The sequence below is a fragment of the Vigna unguiculata genome, chromosome 6, assembly GCF_037176805.1.
Source record: "Vigna unguiculata cultivar grain cowpea cultivar isolate G323 ecotype 2 chromosome 6, ASM3717680v1, whole genome shotgun sequence".
NCBI classification, from domain to species: domain Eukaryota; kingdom Viridiplantae; phylum Streptophyta; class Magnoliopsida; order Fabales; family Fabaceae; genus Vigna; species Vigna unguiculata.
The window spans coordinates 41,820,681-41,844,841 of NC_140797.1; the positions used below are offsets into that span (position 1 = coordinate 41,820,681).

General features: G+C 33.1%; 2 protein-coding genes and 1 long non-coding RNA gene across 4 annotated transcripts; 2 read left to right on the plus strand and 1 right to left on the minus strand.

Moving 5' to 3' along the window:
- Nucleotides 1–1,739: 1,739 nt before the first annotated feature.
- On the plus strand, nucleotides 1,740–17,766 carry LOC114186898 (SIT4 phosphatase-associated family protein). 2 transcript variants are annotated; one of them, XM_028074967.2, is made up of 19 exons: nucleotides 1,740–2,024; nucleotides 3,144–3,247; nucleotides 6,236–6,322; nucleotides 6,408–6,483; nucleotides 6,559–6,633; nucleotides 6,955–7,008; nucleotides 10,445–10,504; nucleotides 10,749–10,865; nucleotides 12,427–12,521; nucleotides 12,638–12,840; nucleotides 13,344–13,441; nucleotides 13,635–13,738; nucleotides 13,814–13,979; nucleotides 14,150–14,272; nucleotides 14,467–14,549; nucleotides 15,080–15,221; nucleotides 15,913–15,942; nucleotides 16,302–16,372; nucleotides 16,488–17,766. In XM_028074967.2, the coding sequence occupies exons 1-19, from the start codon at nucleotides 1,986–1,988 to the stop codon at nucleotides 17,017–17,019; spliced, it is 2,259 nt and encodes a 752-aa protein (XP_027930768.2). In that variant the 5' UTR covers nucleotides 1,740–1,985; the 3' UTR covers nucleotides 17,020–17,766. The 2 variants fall into 2 exon arrangements, with proteins under 2 accessions (XP_027930768.2, XP_027930770.2); XM_028074969.2 differs by having other exon boundaries at nucleotides 16,536–17,766.
- LOC146885897 (uncharacterized) lies at nucleotides 2,031–2,505 on the plus strand. The gene is made up of 2 exons (XR_014995913.1): nucleotides 2,031–2,201; nucleotides 2,320–2,505. It is a non-coding gene; the product is annotated as an uncharacterized LOC146885897 (long non-coding RNA).
- Nucleotides 17,767–18,372: 606 nt separating the features above from the next.
- On the minus strand, nucleotides 18,373–21,987 carry LOC114186697 (U3 snoRNP-associated protein-like EMB2271). Its single transcript, XM_028074671.2, has 7 exons — nucleotides 21,490–21,987; nucleotides 21,067–21,406; nucleotides 20,383–20,607; nucleotides 19,921–20,149; nucleotides 19,262–19,440; nucleotides 18,738–18,803; nucleotides 18,373–18,584 (listed from the first exon to the last, which is right to left on the minus strand). Exons 1-7 carry the CDS (start codon nucleotides 21,879–21,881, stop codon nucleotides 18,510–18,512), a joined length of 1,506 nt encoding a protein of 501 aa, XP_027930472.2. The 5' UTR covers nucleotides 21,882–21,987; the 3' UTR covers nucleotides 18,373–18,509.
- Between the last annotated feature and the right edge of the window lie 2,174 nt (nucleotides 21,988–24,161).

The following is a 24,161-nucleotide window of genomic DNA, read 5'->3' on the forward strand; positions in this document are numbered from 1 at the left end:
GGCTCATGTGTTGAAACTCATTTTGACATCTCTAATTTTTAACGATATTTGTTGTCATCGAGCGATCGCCAACCTTTAAAGTTGTGAGTCTGAAAATATGAATATTTATGCGTCAACAACATCGTTCAGTCGAATGTCTTGAGTCAGACCATATGACAGTTAGCATCGGGCAATGGCAACAAGATGGAGGTATTTTTGTAGTTAAGATAAACAAGTTAGTAATATTTTAAAAAATCATTGGGCATTAATTAGGCCAACCCTAATTAAAAAGGTCCATATAATAAACTATAAATAAGACTCAAAGGTTAGTTTGAAAAAGACTTTTCTCTCACATTTATTACAACATTAATTACTTTCACCAAACACACACATTTACTGACTTAAGCGTCAAACCCTTTTTAGCATCTACCTTGATTAACCAGAAGATCAAGCAACAAAGTTGGACAGAAGATAAAAGTAAATATTTTAGACAAATTGTTTAAGTGAAAGTTAAGCCCTATACCTCAAACAACTTTATCAATATCACAAGTGAATACACTAAAACATATTTTTAGTCATTTACTTAATTTTATGGGAACTAATTAATTGCATTTTGTTATGCCATGTCTTGATAATGATAAGTAAAACATCGATTTGTTTCACTTATTTCAAACGGTCTTTTTTTCTACCTATAATAATAATAATTTTTTTTAAATATAAAAACTAATATTATATATATATACACACACGTTGACATTTAAAAAATTCCGATGACTAAACACTTTTTCTTAATAATTTTCTCAGTTAATCATTTAGTCAACATGACACTTAAATACACAAGAGTATATTTTTTATCATTAGGTCAATTTTATGAACACTAATTAATGTGCATGCATTTTTCATGCCATATATATTGACAAGTAAAGCATTCATTTATATGACTTATTTCAAAGATTTTTTCTCCTTACATATATATATATATATATATATATTATTTTAAGTTGTTTCAGTCTTTTTATACACCCTTTATAACTTTTTTTTTTCTCCATATAAGTTTGAAAGTAAAATTATATATGTATAGATATAAAATATAAAATTAATCTATAACAAATAATATATATATATATATATATATATAAATTCATTAATTTTGTACATATTATATGTTTTAATTAATCATAAAGTAATACAATTTAACAAGAAATGTTTATTTATTCCCCTATTACACGAAATGTTTCATTCAAAAACATATATGCAATGCTAATAAAATAGTTTAGGAAGACAATAAACACAGTCCGTCAAGTGACGAAACAATGTGGATGACTTATACATGACTACAAAATTACATGGTAAACAACCTTAACATAAAAAAAAACATCACAAAGGAACATATCATCTGGACAATTGAGGGAACTTTTTGAATGTTTCATGTTGGCAAGTGGACAACAACAATAATCCTCCAACTTTAGAGGAGCAATCATAAATAGAGTATTTTATTACTAACTCCCAATTTCTTTCAAATAATATTTTTTTACATATTTTTAAATTATTATTTTTCTAAAATTGAAACAAAAGCTACATTCTCTCATCTATCACATTTCATTATTACTAAATCTTATTGTTCATCAAATTTGCATATTTTTAATTTTTAATAAAAATAAATTAATAAAGTGCATAAAGAAAAATAAATCCTGGCACCAGCTATTTAAATTTGAGTTTAATTAAAATTCAGAAAAATATATATATGATGGTACATGATGATGGTTGCGATGCTATTGTTCATTCATCACTTGGAAACAATCTTCCTCCCGCGATTGAAGGTTGTTTTTGGTCTCTCTCTATTCGATCTTCCTATGCCTCGTCGTTCCCGATTCTAGGGTTTCCGTTCTGATAACAATTTCTCCAATTCGATTTGGGGCACAGCACTAGGGTTTCTGCCCTGCCTGCCAGATCCGTTTTCGGATTTCCGCTTTCAGGATTCCCAGTCATTTATTCAGAAATTCAACATGTTTTGGCGCATGGCTGGCCTGTCCACGGCGTCGCCGGTGAGTTCCGAACTCTCATTCTTCAATTCTTGGCGCAAGCTGCGCCGACACTGATTCATGTGTTTTTGTGGTGGTTTCGGTTGTTTTCTGGATGCGGTTTTTGCTTGGATTTGTTTTTCCTCTGTTTCTCGGGAAGTGTGACCATGTGGAGCGTTATTGTCTTTAATTTACTCTACGGTGATCTGAGTGTCTTTTTTCTCCAATTTGTTTAATCAATCGGATGTTTTGAATAATTGAATTGGTGCATGTAACTCTGGACCTGATTGTGAAGCGATGGCTTGCGCTGTTTGGCCAGGTTGTAGTTAGTGCCACATCAGGCGAGGACACTGGGGTAGTCTCTGCATTTAAGAATTTTGGAAGTGATATATGGAGATCGATAACCGGAGTAAGGAGTGCGTGACTGATCAATGTAGTAATGCGGAGGAATTAATATTTTTGTTGTTTGTGGATAGATTGAATGAAACTAATGTTCCTGTTTTTACACGACCTGTGTTGGTCACAAATTTCAGTTATCTTTAAATAGGGTAAAAGAAGAAGAGCTGCCATTTATTGTCGAAGTATTTGATTTTAGCAACGATTTGTATATCTTTTTCCCTGTCTAAATATTTAATAACCGTGCTGTTCTTTCTACATTACATATTTTTATGGCGTATTTGGTTGTACGGAAATGTTAGAAGGCATTGTACCACTGCTCATAAGTAACTTCTACATTTGTAACATTTTCTTTTTTATACTAGTGTTTACTAAGTTATGCCTTCTTTCTCTTCCTTCCGTCCTAGATCAGTAAAATATTAATTTGAGGATTATTTTTATGGTAAAATTAAGTTTAGTAGAAAAAAACTTAAGTAGTAACATCTGTAATGAGGACACTATGTGATCCAAAATGGAACAGAGAAGCACATTAGAGAACAAAAAGATGTAAGAAAAAAAAAATGAATGTGCTCAATTGTTATGCATACATGTCAGGGTGTCCCTTGTGATGGTTTGTAAAGGCTTGAAACCAATATTTATTGCCTGTTTCTTGGGACCAGAATAAATTTATTTAATTAAATTTTTGAAGTAATATAGGTGCCTATTGGTATGGTGATTTTACTATTTATTCGGTGTATTATATTGCAGGTGGAGACCATTTTGGATAGGGATAACTTTACTTTGGATGAACTACTTGATGAGGACGAAATTATTCAGGAATGCAAAGCTCTCAATAGTCGCCTTATAAATTTGTAATCCTCTTCTTTTCTTCTATTACAAATGTATTTCACATTTGAAATTATTGTAGTTTATTATTTAGTTAGTGCATGCTTTGATAACTACTGCATCCATTCTAAAATTATGTTTTGCATAAAAGATAAAAAATATCTCACTCTAGAAGTATATTCAGCATCCAAAAATATATTCCAAACATGCACCCAGTTGCTTTCCATTTTCTGTTTTCTTTCTCTAAGAAACTATCATTCGCAAGTGAATTATAATTTATCAGAATCATAAAAGCTGATTTATGAACAAGTACTTTTTGGATTAATATTATTGTTTACAGTGAGGATGAGATCAAGTGACGTGCTTGAATTCACTAAAGCGAGCCTCACTCTATTTTTTAACAATTTGGACTTGTGCCTCTACGTTTTAATTAATTAAATCAGGAAACAAGATATTGGTTTGATATTCCAATTTTTATCCTAATTTTACTTTGATAATCTGATCCAAAACTTAAAAATTTGTCATCTTGGCGGTTATAAGGAGTAGGGGTTAAGGGATATACCCGTTTTGCATGTCTTAATATTTATTATTGTGAAATAACTAACCATTGAGATAATACTCATTTACTTAGCTTTGTCTAAAAGTAAATCTTGTTCAGGAATCAGGAGAGTGAAGAAAGGATGGAGAAATTCTTCTATAGTATAACTCATACTAATGTAAAAAGGGTGGTCAGTGCATGAGGTTTTCATCATAGTAAACTTCTGAGATCACTATCTGTTATTTTTGTAAGGAAAATGATTTCATTCCTGTAAATGTTTGGAAGTACCATTTTGTAAAAAAGAAAAGTCTTTTTTTACCTACATTTAGTCATCATCATAATAATGATTTAAAGTATAAAATGTACATCGTGAAATTGTAGGGCTTTGTGTAAAGAGAGTGGAGACTAAATTCTCTGAAGTTAATGTTGATATTGTTATGATGTATCACTAATACTTAAACATGAAGAGATAAACAAGGAAGTAGATAATGAAGTATTAGGAAACATGGAAAATAAGGAAATAGATGAACCAATCCTAAGTGATACTTAAGTGAGAAAATATGGAAATAATGCTTATTGTTTCATCTCTTAGCTGATTCGTATATTTATATGGGTTCTTATATCAAAGATTCACAAAATGATAGGAACAACCTATGATAGGGCCAATAGGGTAATATAAAAGATAAGTTAACTTCTTCTAACAAGTAACCTATTTAAACAAGTTAAATTCAGACACTCCTCAAACTGGAGTATACAAATTCTATGTACCAAGCAGAAGTATACAAATGGTATGTACCACGCTGGAATATATAAATTGAACTTGAGCTCTTCCAAAGAGTTAAACAAAATATTTGCATGTTGATTATTGAAGCCGACAAATTTCATGAAAATTTCCTTGTTCAACAACTTCTATCGAACAAAATGACAGCTACATTCTATATGTTTAATTCTCAGAAGAAATACAAGATTGTAAGCAATGAAAATAACTGCCTGGTGATCACAATACACATTCATTTGATAAACTTCACTAAACTGCTTGAAGGAATTGTTTTATCCACAAAAGTTTACAAGTGAGTGATGCTGTTGTCCTATACTCATCATCTTTGACACTAGATCGACCAATCATTTTGTTTCTTGCTTTTCCAAGAAACAATTTCACCTTCAATGAAAACACAATATCCACTAGTGGATCAAATCTCTTTAGGAGATCTTACCCAATCAACATCACAATACCTAGTCATATGAGTATTTGCCTTATTTTCAAAAGGTAGCTTTTGTCTTGGAGCTTTTTTAGTTATTTGGGCATGCATAAAACAACATTCCAATGATCAAGTCGAGGAGTTTGCATAAACTTGTTAACCACTTCAACTACAAAAGATAAGGCAGGTCTAGTAAGAGTAAGTTTTTGAGCAAGTTTTCTAGGTATTTTGGGTTTGAGAAGGACTCACTTTGCTTTGCCATTAATTTCTGATTTGGATTGATACGATTATCCATAGTTCTACAATCAATCATGCCTATTTCTTTTAGGATATTAAGGCACATTTTCTTTGAGTAATTAAAATGCCCCCCTTTATGCAAATTGATGCATACCTTGACACTAAATTTCTTCAAATTGATGCCAAACAATGTCTTTCTAGACTTAATTGAGTTTTTAATATTTATAATTTTGTTATGTTAGTTTTAATCCTTGTGTTGTCAATTGGTTCCTATCAGTGCCCCCAATTTACTACCTGCACGGTATATGATTTTCCCCCTAAATTACTTTATTAAGAATTGAAATGAAATATGTTTTCACTCTACTGTTCAATCACAAGTCGTCATATATTATAACTTTGTTAACTTTTACAATTGCTATTTTAAAAGTCATTTGAAGGATTAAAGTGAGTGAGATTGAATTTTTCCATTGAAGATGCATTGATCATCTTTGATTATACTACTTAACGAAGTTTCTAGGCAACATTCATTTTCACAAGTAGTTTGGACGAAAAGTTCCTATAGTGACATTATATTTATTGGTAAATTGGGGGGCTAAAATCAATGAATGGAAAAAGTAAGGGCTAATATTAATATAGAGAGAAATAATATAAATATGAAAAAAAGTTGAATGGAACTTAATTTTAATAGACTTTCGTACTTCCCACTGTATTAAAGTTGTAGACTTTGAGCAATTGCACGTCATTCCATGTTAATTGTTAGGGCAAGGGTTGTCTCGTTGGTGCAGCTCTTTCTCTTCTAAAGATGTAAATAAAATTGGTTTATCTCTGATATCTGAATTATTTTAAAAGATTAAGATAATTGGTAACTGGGTTTTAAATTATACATTGGCTTGGAGATCGATAACAAAGTTGCGTGTGGGGTTTGGGATCAATTATTCTCTTTGTTCTTTTCAAATGTGGTCTTTTATTGTGTAATTGTACGACCACACTACCCTTTTAATTCATTTGCACTGAACAAAGTACAATGTTGTTTGTTGCAGTTTGTCTGCAAAACCACAGGTTGAACAACTGATACGATACATCATTGAAGAAGCTCCAGAGGATGCTGAAAAGACGAGATCTTTTAAGTAGGATGCTCAAAATGAAGATTGACTAAGTTTCCTTTTAAGTGGATATTTTCTGTGAAACCTTATTGTTATATTTTTTTAACAGGTTTCCCTTTATTGCTTGTGAGATATTTACATGTGAAGTTGATATCATACTCAAAACTCTTATAGAGGATGAGGAAGTAAGTCATCAACCACTTTTAAAATCTTTTTGGTTAATGTTTTGAAGTAGTTCTTACCTGATTCCTTTTTGGCAGTTGATGAATTTGTTGTTCTCCTTTTTGGATCTAAATCACTCCCACAGTAACCTACTAGCAGGATATTTTAGCAAGGTACTCATTTATTAAAACTAGAAGCTCACTGCCTGTGTAGTCAGGCAACACAATTTCTTTTGTGGTGGGCATTCTTGAACTTGCTCACAGAAATAAGTCTGCTGACTAGAGAGTTAACTTTTGCTCTCTGACTCCAACGTTGTTGACTTAAAAATTAATCCCGTCAACTTGCCAGGCATTTCCTTTCTCATTGATATCAGGACTTAGCATTCTGTTTAATTTTTCCTTGTTCTCTTTTTAATTTAATTATTTTTTTGCATTTCAAAGTTCCTTTTACGAATAATCTTGACCATTGTATTTATTAAGTTCTTATGCTGCTAGGTAGTTGTATGCCTGTTGTTACGTAAGACAGTTCCTTTCATGCAATATGTTCAAGTAAGTCCACAACTTCTTATTTATTTTATTTACACGTATCCTTCTTGCCATGCTGTATGGTTACACATTGAACTGTTGTGTAACACGATTATTGCAGACAATAATGCATTTCTGTAAATAACACTAGTTGGTTGGTCTGAGGAACAAAAGATTTTTTTTTTGTCATCCTCTTTTGATGAATTATATTATGATTATGTCTTGATTCTGAAAAAAGAGAGCTGTGCTGATGCTTTATTGATTCATATTCCTCAAGTTTGTTACTTATTTTTGATCATCGATAAGAAATACAGATTTGTATATGTAAGAAATTGGTCTCTCGAACTCCTCTCTGATTTAGTATTCAGAACCCACAATTAGCCTTTGTTTGGTTGAAGGAAATAAATTAAGGGTGTGAAAGAGTAAAGAAAAGAAGTAGGTAAGAAATGGGTGGAAAGTGAGGTCATAATATGTCATAATATATTTTTTCCATGCTCAACCAAGTTTCTACAAGGAAAATCAATTTCGTAAGCACAATGGAGTAGCTGTTCTGTCAAACTCCATGCTCCTACTTTACCACGAATCTACACTACCCCAACTGTTCATACTCCTGTTTTCTCCATACACAACCAGTTTTTTGAACTTTTACATCACTCATCTCCAAAAAATTACCGGTTAATACTTTCTTTTTCTTGTTATTTTTCTTTTTTGTCTTGCACTTCTGAACAGTCCTTCCACATTTCCCTTATCCAAAGCACAACCTTTCCATACTATTCTTTCCTTTTCTTGAATTCATAACACGATCTTCCCCACAACCAAACACAAGCTCAGAGATATTATGAAGTATACAAACTCTTTGAAGTCTGCTTTCTAACCTTCTTAGTCACTTCTCGTATTTCTCTAAATCCTCTCTTCCTCATCTTCACCCAAGTTGTCAAAAGTTTTAGTTCTACATAATGCACCAATTTATGTATAGGTAACTATTATGTAGGAATATCTTCAAGTATCGTGAATAAGTATTTGCAGTAATCTCCATGTTTGATTATATTTTGTGATCTGCATTCTTGTTTGCGAATAATAGGGATTGGTTTCTCATAAATAGAAGGCCTTCCTCTTCTTTTGAACAAATTCCTCATTTTATAACTTTTTGAAATAAACAGTTGTACTGTGTTTTTGTGTGGGTTTTCGGTTGTACTTGTTTTGTTCATGCTGCCTCTTTAGGTTTGGATAAGCTTTTAGGCTGAGCTATCAAATGTATGTTCCTGGATATTCTTGTCTTTGGAAAGGGTACCAATGTTATTCTCCAAACATTAAATGATGTTAGATGTTTCTAGATGTTACCTTTTTGAAGAAACTTTCTTCTTTACCTCTTCTGTACAAGGCTTACACACTTTCCAATAGGTTTTACCTGTCCCGTCCTTTTATTCATTGTCGATTCCTCATCATGAGTCTCCTAATCATAAGAAGATGAATCCTCTTCTTCAACCAACATTCTTGTTGATTCCTCTTTACCTCCTATCTCAGATCAGCGCAAGGCACGAAGAACTAATCCAACTTTACGTGGAGAACCTTTTTTTATTCATGTAAGCGTCTAATACCATGCATGCTCAAGATGAAAACTCTTGTTGGTTTATAGCTTTTAGGGTAGGTATTCAATCCACTCCAAATCCTTATACTATTTATAATTGAGTTATAACTGTTTATCATATTTCCCTTTTGTATCTTCTTTGTCTTCCATTTCTATTCCAAAAAATTTTTTGTGAAACAATTGATCATCCTAGTGGTGACAAACCGTGATTCTTGAAGTATAAACTCTTGAACAAAATGGTACATGAAGTTGGTTTGGTCACCCCATGTTTCTGTTATTATTTTTCTTTTTTAATATTTTTCATGTGATGGCAAATGATTGGTGTGCTTTGAGATGAGCCTACCTAAGATGTCATAGTACACAGTGATGTCTAACTCTAGTTTTATTAAAAAAATACTGTTGGGAATTCACAGCAGACAGCACAACAATACACTTGTCTCAGAAGAAGTCTTCCCTTCCATAAATTAGATATACAGTTGCTGTCCCAGTGACCATGGCCTCCCACAGAGAGTATTCACTGTCCACATGCTGAAAATTAACTCCGGAGACATTCTTACATAACCTACTATCTGATATGTACTGCTAATACGTAACTACCAACAGTTATTTTCAAATTATAATTTCGATCTTGCAGTTCCTAATATAAAACTAACTACTAGCAGTTATTTTCTGTACATAACAATTATTTTCTACACCTGTTCAACCTGGCAAGGCACCTCAAACAGAATTTTCGAGGAGCTTATGTGGTCTGGGGGCGAGGGATTTGTTTGGGTGCATTTGTATAATCTAAATTCAGTAGTAGTTAGGTCAGGTCTGCAGTGTGTTGTGAAATATCTTTTATGTGTGTTATGTTGTATTGAGATTAGTGTTTGAATGTTGAGTGGCTTGCTACAATTAGATTGTAATGTTAGGTAGTTTTCTTTGTTTTGATTGTGGACTTTGGCCGTTGCTTCATTGTAAGTTTAACTATGGGTCATATTAAATGTATGTTCTCTTATTCCGCTTTGCTTGCACATATGGTTATCGTTAAAATAGTTTATTATTTGTTGTACAGCTTTAAAGCTGCTTTTTGGCTGTAGCATAAGGGCATAATATGGATCCTTTTTCCTTTAGTTATACTTGTTCTCATTGTATATATTGAATACATCAGCTGAGGCAAAACTCATTGATTTGTGACATCCTTTAAATTGAAATACTATAAATGTACAATTAGATGTTGAGTCTCTGAATTGAAAAATACCTTCGATGCTTCAATCTTGTTGTGGCTTTTAGAACAACTCCATGACGAAAGTGTGATATGTGTATTACATGTGAATGTGAAAGATATCCTACAGATTTTTCTCATTCCTCTCATGGCTATTATATTAGCACAACTGAACTAAAAGGAGTAATTGTGTTGGAATTGAAAGTGTACAATAAAGAATGTTACTTTATGGAACAATTTGAGGAATATTTCCTGGTGATATATATGTTTTAGTAATGGACTGAGTACATATTTTCGTGAGTAAATTAAACTTTCTCCCCTTCAGGTTTTCTCAAAATATGCCGACACCCTCTGCTTTTTTCATTGTTACAATGACCTCCCTTAAAGGGGTAATGTAAAATGGAATTCTTGTGTGTTTAAAACATAAGGAGTGCACATGTAATGATTTTAAACTTAAAAAGGGTGTATGTGTAATGTAAAAAGGGAGACAGTGTAATGTTTTTAAAACAGATGGGACATTTGTGTAGAACTAAAAAATCCTGGGGTGTTAGTATAATTCCATAAACATTAGGGGTGTTTGTTTAATTTACTCTATTTTCATTGATGTGTTAGCATTCATTAGGTTGCACTTATCAGTTTGCTGATCTTTGGTCCTTGTGGCTAACCAGGCTCACCAGGAAATTGTGAAGAAACTAGTTGACTTGATCGGAATCACATCTATCATGGAGGTTGGGTTTTTCACATTCATTTTATTTTAAATTGTTAAACTCGCCTATTAAGGGTTATATTTGCTGCTGTAAGTTCAAATCTTTGTTTCACTGGTATTTAGTGCCTAGACACCTGCATGGGAATTAGTGTTTTTAGATTTAGGAATCAATTACTTTCATTGGTGTGAATTTCTTTTCCTCTCTATTCTGTGCGTGTTTTTGTATATTTGTAATTTTATTGGTAATCTTTTCTTCGAAATGCCAGGTTTTGATACGTTTAATTGGTGCTGATGAACATATGTATGTAAGTCATGTGAATGCAATGCAGTGGATTGAAGATACTAATGTGCTTGAGATGATTGCGGATAAATTCAGTTCTTCAGTAAGTATCATCAGTTTTCTGAAGTCTATAGTGGAGGATTTGGATATGCTATTGATTCTAAATTTAAATTTGTTGGAGTTTGGATGAATTAAAAGTAAGAGGTAATTGTTTAAGTTGATATGTGAGGTGAATAAGTGAATTAAATATTTGCACACTGATGCTGTATGATTTTCTTTTTTCATATGGAACATATGATCTTTAAGTTTTTTTTTTCACTGTCTTTTTTTATTACTTTATACTTTAATAATAAATCATGGTGCCTCATTTGACTTGTATTAACCATTTTAATTCCGGAATGGTGCAGTTCTATCTGTATCATGTTCTTTTGCATTTGAGGTATTTTTTTTATAGTTGTCAATGGCACCATATAATGGTGCTGTTGCTGAATTATGTTGTCAAGTGGCTGGAACATGCATTAATGATTGTGCAACAGCCAGGCACAGTGCCGGAGCTTCTTTGAAAAAATTGGAGAAGTCAAAAGCTTGAAATAATGTTGGGGGAGCTAAAAGCTTGAAATAGAATTTTCAGGTGCCAAACTATAATTTAATTTATTTACTTTAAAAACTTAGAGAGAAATGTTTGGGGGAGACATGGTCCAAGATCTGCCACTTGCCAGACAAAACTGCAGCTGGAAAAAAGTGTACTTAATAATGAAAGAGGCTTATTTCCAGCGGGGGAGAGAGGGCGGTGGGGGGGTCAGTTAAGGATTTTTTTCCCTCTGAATCAGAATTGAAGCCCTCTCGGAGTCATTTTGCATGCTTTTTGTTACGAGGTGAGCATGAGCCAATCCAACCTGCTAGCTTGACCCAAAGTTGATTTGGACGGGTTGTGGTTCTAAAAGCAGGCGCGGTATATTTTTTAAGGATGAGGTTAGATTGTGTTTCTGGCCGTTTCCACATGGTTTAGTCGTAAGATTCTCTTTCAATTCCAATTTTTTTTGAATAATTGTTTTTCGTTTTTTAACCCTCATTAACCATTCTTATTCTAATTGGTTACAACAGCGGCCATCCTACTAGCCCACAATGACATTTAGTGGGTTGGCCACTTCACACGATCATTTGGGATTGACAACTGTTTCCTGTATGTTAATTTTTTGTTTATAAGGATTAGTTGAGGAATAACGGAATTTTATAAAAATGTTGAATCAAGGCCTAATAACATATTACTTGAATTACTATTAGAAATATATAAAACATAATTACATTAGAAAACCCAACTTAACTATGAAAGCATAAAAGTTTTAGGTTAAGAGCAAGAAGTCATGTAGATTAAATTCAAAATATATTTGTGATGTATTTAGAATGTTCTTTTTGTCTGGACTGTTATAATATTTGTTGTTTGAGTTTTAGAACAAATATACAATGCCAATTTCTTTTTCACTTACGCTATTATTTTTTTTGGCACATAAGGATATCTTTGTGACTTATACTACACTTTTCTCTAACAAAACCTTCTTAAACTCCTATAACCTATAAAGATGAATACAGTAAGCACATACAATAACGAAGGCCGGCCAATACATTTTCACTGACTATACATTCTTTTGGTATGGCTTTTACAGGATTCTCCAGAAGTACATGCTAATGCAGCAGAAACTCTCTGTGCTATTACACGATTTGCTCCTGCCGGGCTTTCTGCAAAAGTCTGCAGTCCTAGGTAGATTTGTTTGAGGACTTGCTTTTTGTTATTAGTGCAATCCTAGATTAGTTTTCATCACTTGGAAGTTTATGCATCGCTATCATTAAGCAACATTTTTCATCATATATCTTCAGCTTTATAGGAAGATTATTCCGTCATGCCCTGGAAGTCTCTCGGCCAAAATCTGTTCTTGTGAACTCCTTATCTGTATGCATATCTTTGTTGGACCCCAAGAGACATACTTTTGGAGCTTATTATGCATATAATCGACAAATGACTAATGGATCTACTGTAACTGCAAATCCCGAGACTGTTGAAGGCATGCTAGAAAGCCTAGGTAAGACTTCTGAATCGCTTAATATGTTTTTTGGGAGAAGAGAAGTGCTAGGAACAAACTCTTGTGGGTTTGAGTTTATTGGAAATCACTGACATTTTGGTTCCACATCCTTATTTAATGAACATCTCATGATTTGTAGTTATCTATAAATTTTAATCAATAGAATAGTGTGTTAGAGAGTGTTTCGTAACACTCTTCATGGAGTTTATTGGTTTATTTCTTTCCAATTTCCTTAATCAAAAAACACCCCTTTCCCTCAAGCAAGAAATAAGTTTTATACTTTTCAATAAATTTTATACTCACATCTAGCATGTAAAATTCTTGTTACACTGATTTATAATTTTCATTTCACATTTGAAAATTGAGTTCACTTCAATTAGGTAAATTAATTCAAACATTAATCATGAGTCCATTTGTGTCTGTATCTATATTCTTTTTTCTGAATTTTTATGTTACTTTGTCTAAAGGAGAAAAAAAATGTTGATCTAACTCTTACTCTGCAGGTGATTTACTCAAGCTATTAGATGTTTCTTCCTCTGAAAATCTCTTGCTAACTACTTTTGGCAAATTACAACCACCTCTCGGTAAACATCGTCTAAAGGTAAACTAATTATTTGAAATTGCCCTGTTTGTATATTTGATTCGAAGACTAGTTTTGAACATGTACTGTCATGAATGTACTATCACAAGTAATTGCCTTGTTTCACATTTGTGGTTCACGATCTTTGAAGACGTTAAAAAGTAATATTGGAGCTTTGCCACAAGTAATATTAACTGAACATTTATTTTTTCAGATTGTAGAGTTCATATCAGTCCTAGTAACTGTTGGTGGTGAAGCTGCTGAAAAGAAATTGATTGATCTTGGAGCAGTGCAAATAATTATACACTTGTTCTTTGAGTAAGTTTTGCAATTCTGGTATCTTGTGCCTTGTCATTTAATCTCATGCCTTGCTACTATGTTTGAATGTGGTAGGTACCCATACAATAACTTTTTGCATCACCATGTGGAAAACATTATAACATCTTGCTTGGAGAGTAAGAATTCTTCTCTACTGGAACATCTTCTCCATCATTGTGATTTTGTCGGGAAAATTATTCAGGCAGAAAAGCAATGCACGTTGGAAGCTGATACAAACAAGGTACATGATTCCTCTTGCCCCTTACGCACAAAATATTGTATTGCAGAATTTTTTTGCAAAATTGTTTTTGTTTTGCTCTCTGATTTTGATACAATGTTTAATGAAAACTAAAAAAATGTTTTGGAATAAATAAATATTTTAAATGTTCTATATCTGAAAATTTCTTGCAGGCAACAATACCTGCCGAGGGCAAATCAGTACCCAGGATAGGATGCATAGGACACTTAACTCGTATAGCTAACAAACTTATCCAGTTAGGGAATAACAACGCTGTGATTCAGGAACATTTGCAGGTCTGTTACTATGTCTCCAGCAAGTTTTGTCGTATGATTTTTGAATGTTTAAACTTAGTTGTGATATTTGATCAATTCTCTTTCTTTTCCCATTAAGTAATTGTCTGATTTTTTAACATGAACTTGAACAAAATGAATTTTAAAGGTTAACTACATAATCTTGAAGCTCATTTTCAAACTTCTTAAATTGTCAGGGAAATAGTGATTGGACAGATTGGTACTTGGGTGTTCTATCTAATCGCAATGCTGTGGAGAATGTCTATCAATGGGCTTGTGGGTATGTTGCTTTTCTGAACTGGCACTATCTTGTTATATCCCATGGTTAATCTGCACTACCACTATCTGAATGAGCTGAAAAATTAAGATTTTCCTGTTTCCTTGAATGCCATCATGGTCTTAGAAGTCGTGGTTGGGATCTTTGGAGTCCAGATATATATTCTAATATTTTTTCTTAACAGTCATAAACACAATGTCACACCAACCATTAGAGTCATCAGAGTATAATATACCTTTCTCAATCAAGAACAATGCTCCGATTAGATCATTGCTCACTGAAGCAAGAGAACTTTGACCTCCAGAATTCGTAGTCCCTTTCCAAAAATCTTTCTTTGTGCCACCGTATGCTTTCTGATCTGTCACATGATGAAATACATGCTTGGAACCTCAAACTTGAGCACGATCTTGATTCCTGTTACTGAATACTTATTATTGTTGGGATTGAGTGTATTTTGATGTAGCTTCAATGTAGTTCATATTGTGGCTGTGTATTGGGTCGTTTGATGATTCTTAATTAATTTATTATTACAGGAGGCCGACAGCGTTGCATGACAGAAATAGGGATAGTGATGAGGATGATTATCAAGACCGGGACTATGATGTTGCGGCATTAGCAAATAACTTAAGTCAAGCCTTCCGTTATGGCATTTACAATAATGATGACATTGAAGAGGTACGGTGCAGTTATTTCAGGGGACCTCCTGTCTGCCTGTAGCTGAATGTGCATTTCCTATTGTCATTTGTTATATAGCTCTGAATGGAAGAACGGAAATATGTGGAATTCTTCTGAGATTATTAAGAATCACTTTCTGATATGGTGTTGGTTTATGCTCACAAATCCCTTTGAATTGTTTTCTTCATAGTGGCCAGAAGTACATGAAATACCTAGAAAATTTATTTCTATAGTGTTATAAATATGAAGAAGATTAACAGAGAATGGAATAGCTCAGTCTGGGTTCAAAAGAACTTATGTTGGGTAGTAAAGGCAGTCCACAACCTTTTGAGAAAGTGATTTGCAACAGTCAAATCCTTTCCATTCTTAGCTATAATCACAGCAGAGTGAATGCACATAGTTTTGCCAGTATTTTTTTCAGTTATTGTTGTTACTTTTTGTATTGGAGTTGTTACTTATCTACAGTTAATAGATTGTTGTTAGAGTATGTAGACCAGCTGATGTAGTGACCAATTTGTTCATTGAGCATTGTGGAATGATAAATTCCTAATGCTGATTTCATTTTTAGGTGGTGATAATTCTTTATTATTCTCCTGTTTATTGTTGTGGTGATACTACTGCTTATCGGATTCTGTCATTAATAGTTCTATGCAATAGCTATTGATTCCTGACCAATGTATGTGTGTTTCAGGTTCATGGCTCTCTTGAACGAGATGATGAGGTATACTATTTTCCTCTTTATATGATAAAACCCAGTCTTGGAATTGAATTGAAGTGAATATATAGTTGAATATGTGCAGGTTAATGCTTAAGATAAATATGTTTAAAGATGGAATGAACATTCTTTCTTGGGTGTCTTGTACTGACTTGAATTCCTCCATCACATAAATTTTGCCTATCTGCAGCTTTGTGCTGAGCAAATTAATGGCTTTCATCATACAAGTCTGCGAGTGTCTTTATTTAGGGCTGATTTCTCATGTTCATGTAAATTGATAGATTTCACTAATGTGTCTTAGGGTTTTTGGTTGAGGTTTGATTTACTATTATGATAAAATATCTAACAGACTATGAATCTTGCAGGATGTCTACTTTGATGATGAATCTGCAGAAGTCGTTATATCTTCTTTGCGGTTGGGAGATGACCATGAAAGGTAAATGGTGTGCTTTTGTTGATCGTACGTGTCAGTTTTCTACTTTGAATTGAACGTCTTGCCTGGTTTTTCCTCACATTCTTGGGATGTATACCTTATGGCATGGCATATGCAGTGGATCTCTATTCACGAATTCCAACTGGTTTGCTTTCGAGGAGGATAGAGATCGAGTAGCGAATGAGCGCTCAACCGGTTCCCTTGCTTCTCCATCACCTAATGCCGAGGAGGGTAATGTAAAAGCCAGTGATGATGTTGCTGGTGAGGATGAGGAGTTAGCTGACACTGCAACATCTTCTCCAGAAGCAGGATCAAAGTTAGAACATGGTGGAACAGATAAACCTGTTGAGTGGGTTGAATGGAGGGAATCTTCAGATGCCAATGACCCTTCTGATGTTCTTCCGAATGGGGAAATTGGGAACAATGATCCTGGTGCAACTGAATCACCATCTCCATCATCCAGTGTTGCAGAAACAAACGATAAGCAGTTAGCTACTGATTTGCCATCAGCGTCTCTCGATAACTCCACCATTGTAACCTCTGAGACAACTAAAACAGTAAGTGAAAATCCAAGTTCATGTGCACCGACTTCTGTGGATGGGTCAGTCGCCGAGGTTGGAGGAAACAGTAACAAGGACACAACTGAATAGATAATGTAAATTCCTGTGAACTGGCTTGGGTAGCTAATCATGCAAAATTAATCAGGTGGGAAAAGTACATCCTGGAGTCTGGCTGGGCAAGGGCATTTAGACCTCTCTGCACGCTTTTTTTTAATAGGAGTATTAAATTTTTATTCCCACCAACTTCTGAAGATATAAATTCAATGTTTGACGTGGCTTTATTAGCTCATGCTGTTAGGTGCTACTGAATTCTTCACCTGTTCATATCAAATGTTTAGCTCGCCCAATTAGGTGCTACTAAATTTTCCCCCTTTTCGTATTAACTGTTCATATAAATACGTCTCTCCGATCCGAGTGTTTCGGTATGAAAATGGGTTCCTTGCTTGACTTTTTCAATCGCTCAAAGTAACCTTGCATGATGATTTTTATAGGAAGTTCCTTGCCCAAGCTCAAATGATGATGACTCTTTAGCATTGAAGAGTTTGAGATGGTTGCTGATAAGGAGTTTAACCTCAAGCATACTGAAAATGGGCAAAAGACCAAAACATGGGGGGTAGGGGAGGACGTTCTGTAATTACGAGTTTTCTGAGATGAACAAGATTCGTTTCATTGTTACATGAACCTTCGGGTTCTGAAACTTGTATTCACTTGTCCCAGTATATTGTATAAGTTAAGTTGCTTCAGAATCAACTTAGGAAACACTTCCTGGTTGGGTTTAACTAGTTACGAATTTCTATGCATTGATCATTTATGAGTAGTGTTTCAGGATTTACAATATATTACTCTCTCTGAACATGATAGTTTGATTGAATCCATTGTCTTCAATTTTGGGCATAAATTTTTCAGTGATTGATACTCATACAATATGAACTACTGTTAATGCTAGTAACCCAGGTGCTGGTAAATGGTGTAAAATAAAATTTCTCGATCGTTAAATCAACATTCAATTTAAGACTGTTGGATACGAGAAAATACATGATTATCTCAGTTTTAAATTTATGCAGGAACATATTATGATAGAAATCTACCTTAATTGTCTTTTACACTATTTTTTTACTTAAATTCTCACTAATTCATACGATAATGACGAGTTCCCGGACCAAATTCAGCGTAAGTTCCTCAATAGTGTCACACTTACGTGGGCAATGCCTATGAGTTGATGGTACAGCATAGATAAAAGCCCACACCAAACGAGGATGAGGATTAGTGCATGACACTTTTGTAGTGTCATAAAGGCTTTAGATCATTGGAACATTGAACGGTAATGAAACAGGTGGTATTAAAGTCAAGGGAATTTTTTATTCTGGATTTTTGTAGCCATTACCTAAACTTTTTTTTTTTTTGCTGAAAAAACCATTCCAAAATTTTTAACATATACAACCATGCAAAAACTAAGAAATTATTTATAATAAAAAAATGTAATCGATACATATAATTAAAAGATCACGGACGGACATTCAACTCAATGTTACAATTCGTATACCAAAATTGAGGAGGTACAATGTTTTCATTGCGTCATCTCACAACTTAAGAGGAAGAATCGAAACTCCATTTCGTGCTTCAGGGCTACGTCCCCACCTCCCTAGACGAGGTTCCTGCAGACAAAACACTCTTAAGTGACAAGAAAAACCACTAGTTCTAATGCGGTTATAATGGCAGGAAAAGAGTAACAATTAATCGAGATAATAACTGGATATTCATTGGTACAAATATGCTAATCAAATATTCACAAGGCGGGTAAACTTCACCTGTCCAACTCCAGCAATTAAGAATTCTGCTGATTTTGCAAAAGCCAAGGTATTCACAAATCCAACCTATAATGCAAAAAGGTTTAATTAGATGCCAGTGGATTATTAAACTGCAAATAACTCGGTACAAATGTAAAGGCAATACTAGAAATATAACGAATGACGTGTTTGGAAATTAAGTTTGACTTCAATAGTAAAATTTACTTATTATGTAAAACTAAAAAAACATTATGTACAAATTGACAACTATATAGTGGGAGCAGGTTTTCCATGTTTGAGTATCTACCATTCTGAGAAATCTTAACGATATTACATGGCATAAGAGTAAGGTTTGTACAGAAGGGGAGATAATTGCTCAGAGTAGTACAATACAGGGCTCTACAGAGAACCACATTCAACAGGAACAAAATCAAAAACAAAAAGCAAAATCCTTTTTTCAGCAGAGACTATAACTATAATCAAAATCGAAGAAAAAACTTTCTAGGAAAAGTAGCTTGAGTTTAGCTGCTATTTCGTTCACTTACCAATGGCACATTATGAAGAGGTTTAATGTCTTTTGTATCACTTTCAATTGCCCATAATCGAACAGAACCATTGCCAGCCCCAGATGCTGCAAGGTCACTGTTTCTACAAACAGTGACTGCACTGACCCAAGAGGATACTGACGCACAATGATGGTTCTCAGGATGGTGGTAACCATTTTCTGCATGTTGAAGACAACGGCATCACTTTAGGATATTAAGACAAGGGTAAATGTATTACAAACTCACACCTTTGAATTGTAAAAGTAAGCCAACAGCAAAATGCGATGCTCTTTGCTATTTCTTGAGAAAGGAGTAAGGGAATACAGAATCATGGAGGAAATAAAACAACACTCTCAAAGAGATAAATGATACTCGTACACTAACTCGTACAACACAGTATACAGCAGACAGTGAAGAGAGATTAATATACCATGTAATAAATGATGTAAGAAAAATATTCACAAAAGTGTTGTATCACATTGTAGTGCGTGTGCATCACAAAACACTTTCAGAAAAGTGAAAAAGAAAAAATAAACAAAAGATGTTACAAACATCATAAGTATATTCTATCTGACATAAGATAATTCACACTGCTGAAGGAACTGCCAATATTGAGACATTTGGATTAAAAGGAAACTTGTACAACCATAATAGTTTACCTATGTTGCCATTGAGAAGACGTTCACTGTCCTTTTGGTCAGATTTCATGTTATCCACCAGTAAGGCATGAGCATTCCTCAAAATGTAAATAGGCTTCTTTCGCATTACAGTCCAAAGCTCAATGCTTCCATCATCCGAACCAGACAAGAGTTCATCATTATTAACAAAACAACAGCATTCCAAGGAGGATGCAGGAGCACGAAATACAAGACGTGACTCTTCATGAACCTAAATTAGGGAGAATACACGAACAATGGTTAAAAAAGTCAAGTCTAAAACAAAAATTGGAATAACCCAAGAAAAAAGTAGTTAGCTGGCAAAAGTTCCAACTTAATCACTTGAATATTTTCCACACGAAGATAAAAAAAGAACAGAGCAACAGTATAAGAAATAAATAAACACTTAACATACATGATAGTTGATAGCCAAATACTTAAATCTTGATATATTTATAAGATTACCTTAAACAATTGCATGCTACGATCACGTCCAGCAGTCAGTACCCTTTCTTTGCGTAAGCAATCAATACTTAATACTTCACTTTGGTGACCAAATAGAGTATTCATGTAAGTTCTGTCTTCAACATTCCATATCTTAATTGTCCTATCAAATGAACCTGAAAAAAGTTCCGAAGTTCCCTGCCTAAAAGCCAGACAAGAAACAGGGCCCCTATGACCTGGAAAAGCCTGTAAAAACAATTGCAATTCAATATCAGCAATCCAATCGACAATTAGACAGTCCAAAATCTTCAAACAATTAGCCCAATCAAACCTATGATTTTCGAAATATTGTGTAACGTGTTAGCAAGGACAACTACAAACCAAAGGAAGCAAATTACTTCCCATTTTACTTTGTCAAACCCTGTGTAGGATCCTGTTTACATTCAAATAAGTTCACTATCCAGAGAAACACAAAATTTCTCAATGACTTTAATCTAAGCAAGGCGAAACATACAACAATAGCAGTAAAACATTTTTATTCAAAAAAAAAAAATGAAGCAAAATACACATACAATCGGTCCAATCCAAACAATCAGTAAACAATAAACCAACTACTATTTTATCTGCACAAATAACCAGAATAAAACATGCAAGCCACCTTTCATACTACATTCCTACCATTCATTTGAAAGAAAAAAGAAGCACCTGAACATGCTCTCTGGTACGAGTATCCCATATATGAATATGGCGATCAAGTCCTCCAGTCGCCAAATACCTACCATCCGAGCTAGCAGACAAAGCCAATACATGCTTACTCTGCTTTGTAGCCGAGCCTTGCGGATCCTTCAAACCATGAGATTTCAACACCGAATCACTGGGCCACTTATACCGCTCAAATTGCCCACTACTCACATCCCACTGCAGAATTACTCCGTCCTTCGACGCCGAAAAGCCCTTCGAATCATCCTCAGACAGGGCCACCGCTGTAACGCTCTGTCTGTGCTTCACCAACACCCTAAACCCTTCATCACTACTTACTTTAACCCTAAAATAACAAACAAACAAATCTTAGACTTCCATCAAAATCTAAAACGCAAACACAAACAGTTGGTGAAGAATGAAACATACTTTGAAGCAATGCTTCTTCTGACGCGACCACTTTCCTCTTGTTGCTCCTTTAACAACTTCTGAGCTACGAGTGAGTCTCTTGCTCCTTCTTCGTCTTCTTCATCACCGTCTTCTTCCTCGTCACCGTCCTTTTGTTCTTTATCTTTCTGCGCTATTTGCCGAACCATTCGGATATAGTCTTGTGCGATTCTCTTCCGCGCCTCCGCACCTGTTTCTACCTCCTGATCCTCACCGGAGCCGTCGTCTGCGCCGGCGAAGAAGCCATCTTCATCAAAATCGCTTTCTATCTCGGCATCTTCTTCATCGTCGCGGTCAAGTTTGCCATTGGGCTTTCGGCGTTTTCGAGAATCGCTGGAGAAGAACGGATCATGGCTTTTCTTCTTTCGCGGCATGATTCAGATTCAAAAGGTTCGAATTTACGATACAGAGAGTGTTTGTAGGGTTTTTGAGAAGAGATGCGACTGAAGAAGAAACTAGGGTTTAAGAGCGATACAAAAAAAAAACATAGTTTGTGTTTATGGACTCCAAACATTATTTTAATTTTTTTATTTTCTTTCAATAACAACAAAAAATGGCTTAACTTTAACATTATTTCAAACTTTCTCTTAACTTTCTCGTAAAAACAGGGGAAATTATTTTGTTAACTCAACTTTATTTTCTATTTAACTAGCGTAACACAGGCGTTATCGCGCCTGTGTGTATACATTTTTTAAATATGCGTGATATTATATTAATAGGTGATAATATTATAATGTTATTAAGTTAATATATATATATATATATATATATATATATATATATATTAAAATTATATTTATTAAAAATAAATTGGAATATATCAGAACAAATAAAAGAATAACCATTGATAAATAAAGAAAAAGAGAATAAATAGAAACATCTGATTTTATAAAAAGTTTGTAAAAGTAACGGTCAATTTTTAAAAATTTAATAAATTATTATATTTAAAGGGGTAAAATCGGTATTTTGAAGAGTGGACACAAAAAGGGGAATCCCCTTTATTGTTATAGATAGATTGATAAATAAAGAAAAAGAGAATAAATAGAAACATCTGATTTTATAAAAAGTTTGTAAAAGTAACGGTCAATTTTTAAAAATTTAATAAATTATTATATTTAAAGGGGTAAAATCGGTATTTTGAAGAGTGGACACAAAAAAGGGAATCCCTTTTATTGTTATAGAAGATTACTTCCAATTTCAAATATTTATTTTTCATTGGAAATAATATTCCTAATTAAGAATGTTATTCTTAACAATAAAATATTATATTGGAGAGAAATATATTTTAAGTTTATATTATTCAGATTGCATGCATTGCAAGATTATGGATTATGTATATATACTTTTACATGATTACTAAGTCCAGCATTTTCTTTATTTAATATTTTTTTCATGAATAATGAGGAATATCACATACATATTAATGTGAATTATGTTCTCTTGTTTACTTTTCCTCTCTTTTCTTTCTTAAGGCATGTTGATAATAATAAAAAAAAGAGTAAAAAAAGGAAGAAGAGGTTAACAAAAGAATATTAAATTTATTTAATTAAAAATAATAAATAAAAATTGAATAACTTGAAAAAAATTTGTTAACAATAATAATATTTCATTTCTTATACAAATAAAAGTTAAAAACAATAATATTTAACAGTAATTACGATAGTAATTCATATCTTTTATAATTTCAAGTTTATATAAGGATTTCTTTTTAATTTTAATAATATATTTAATTGCAATACAAAATTCATAAAAACATTAAAAAAAAGGAATTCAGTGGAACGAAAATAAACTTTTCCACTAATTAAAAAAATAACCATTAACATCTAAAATATAATTAAATTACGCGTAAAAAAACTCTCTTTTTTTCTCCCCACTTTGATTTTAGATTTTAATTTATCTCACCTTTTTAATTTGTCAACGGAAAATATGTTTTTGACAAAGTTTTATTTAACATTGACAAACAATTATTTTTGATAAAAAAATTCTAAAATTTTACTATTTTATTTTTATAATTTTCATAAAAAAATATAAGAAATTATTTTATTTAATAATTTTGTCAACTTTGTCAACAAAATATTAATAAAAAATCATTTTCTTCTCAGACACCGTTCATTTATTTATTTACTTTCTTTGTATGTGTTCATTCTCCTATTATTGTTTTCTTGGCACATGTTTAATTTATTCTCTAATTCCTTTATCTAACATAAAATTCCAAATTTTACAAGTTATTTTGTTCCCGTTTTTCCTTCATGATCATTGAAAACAATTCCAAATTTGTATAACAAGCAGTTGATTATGTGAGATTGGAATTCACGATCCTACGTGATTAATTTAAAAAATACAATGAAATTTACTGTTATCAGTTATTTTATAATGGTTACAGTGGTAATTTTTTTATGAAAATTGTTTGATTTTGTACATTAGACATATGAGCCAAATATGTTTATTATTTTTGCGACTCATGTCATTTAACTGTAAAAAAAAATATTATAGCTATTAACTCATCTTTTAATAATTACATTTAATTCATATTATTTAATGCATATTATTAAACTAGAGGTACAGAAACGTAAAGTATTATAATTATAAGGGTTAAATATGTTTTTGGTCCCTCAAGTTTCAGCGAATTTTTGGATTAGTCCCTCTTCGAAATT

What these genes read in the sequence shown, in the direction of transcription:
- LOC114186898 (XM_028074967.2), top strand. Translation starts at nt 1,986, where the DNA reads ATGTTTTGGCGCATGGCTGGCCTGTCCACGGCGTCGCCG. An exon ending in CTCTTATAGAGGATGAGGAA is followed by an intron (nt 6,484 to 6,558) that starts GTAAGTCATCAA and finishes CCTTTTTGGCAG; the next exon opens with TTGATGAATTTGTTGTTCTC. An exon ending in GTCTATCAATGGGCTTGTGG is followed by an intron (nt 14,550 to 15,079) that starts GTATGTTGCTTT and finishes TTATTATTACAG; the next exon opens with GAGGCCGACAGCGTTGCATG.
- LOC114186697 (XM_028074671.2), bottom strand. Translation starts at nt 21,881, where the DNA reads ATGCCGCGAAAGAAGAAAAGCCATGATCCGTTCTTCTCCAGCGATTCT. An exon ending in GTACCAGAGAGCATGTTCAG is followed by an intron (nt 20,608 to 21,066) that starts GTGCTTCTTTTT and finishes TTGTTTTTACAG; the next exon opens with GCTTTTCCAGGTCATAGGGG. An exon ending in TCTTCTCAATGGCAACATAG is followed by an intron (nt 19,441 to 19,920) that starts GTAAACTATTAT and finishes TTCAACATGCAG; the next exon opens with AAAATGGTTACCACCATCCT.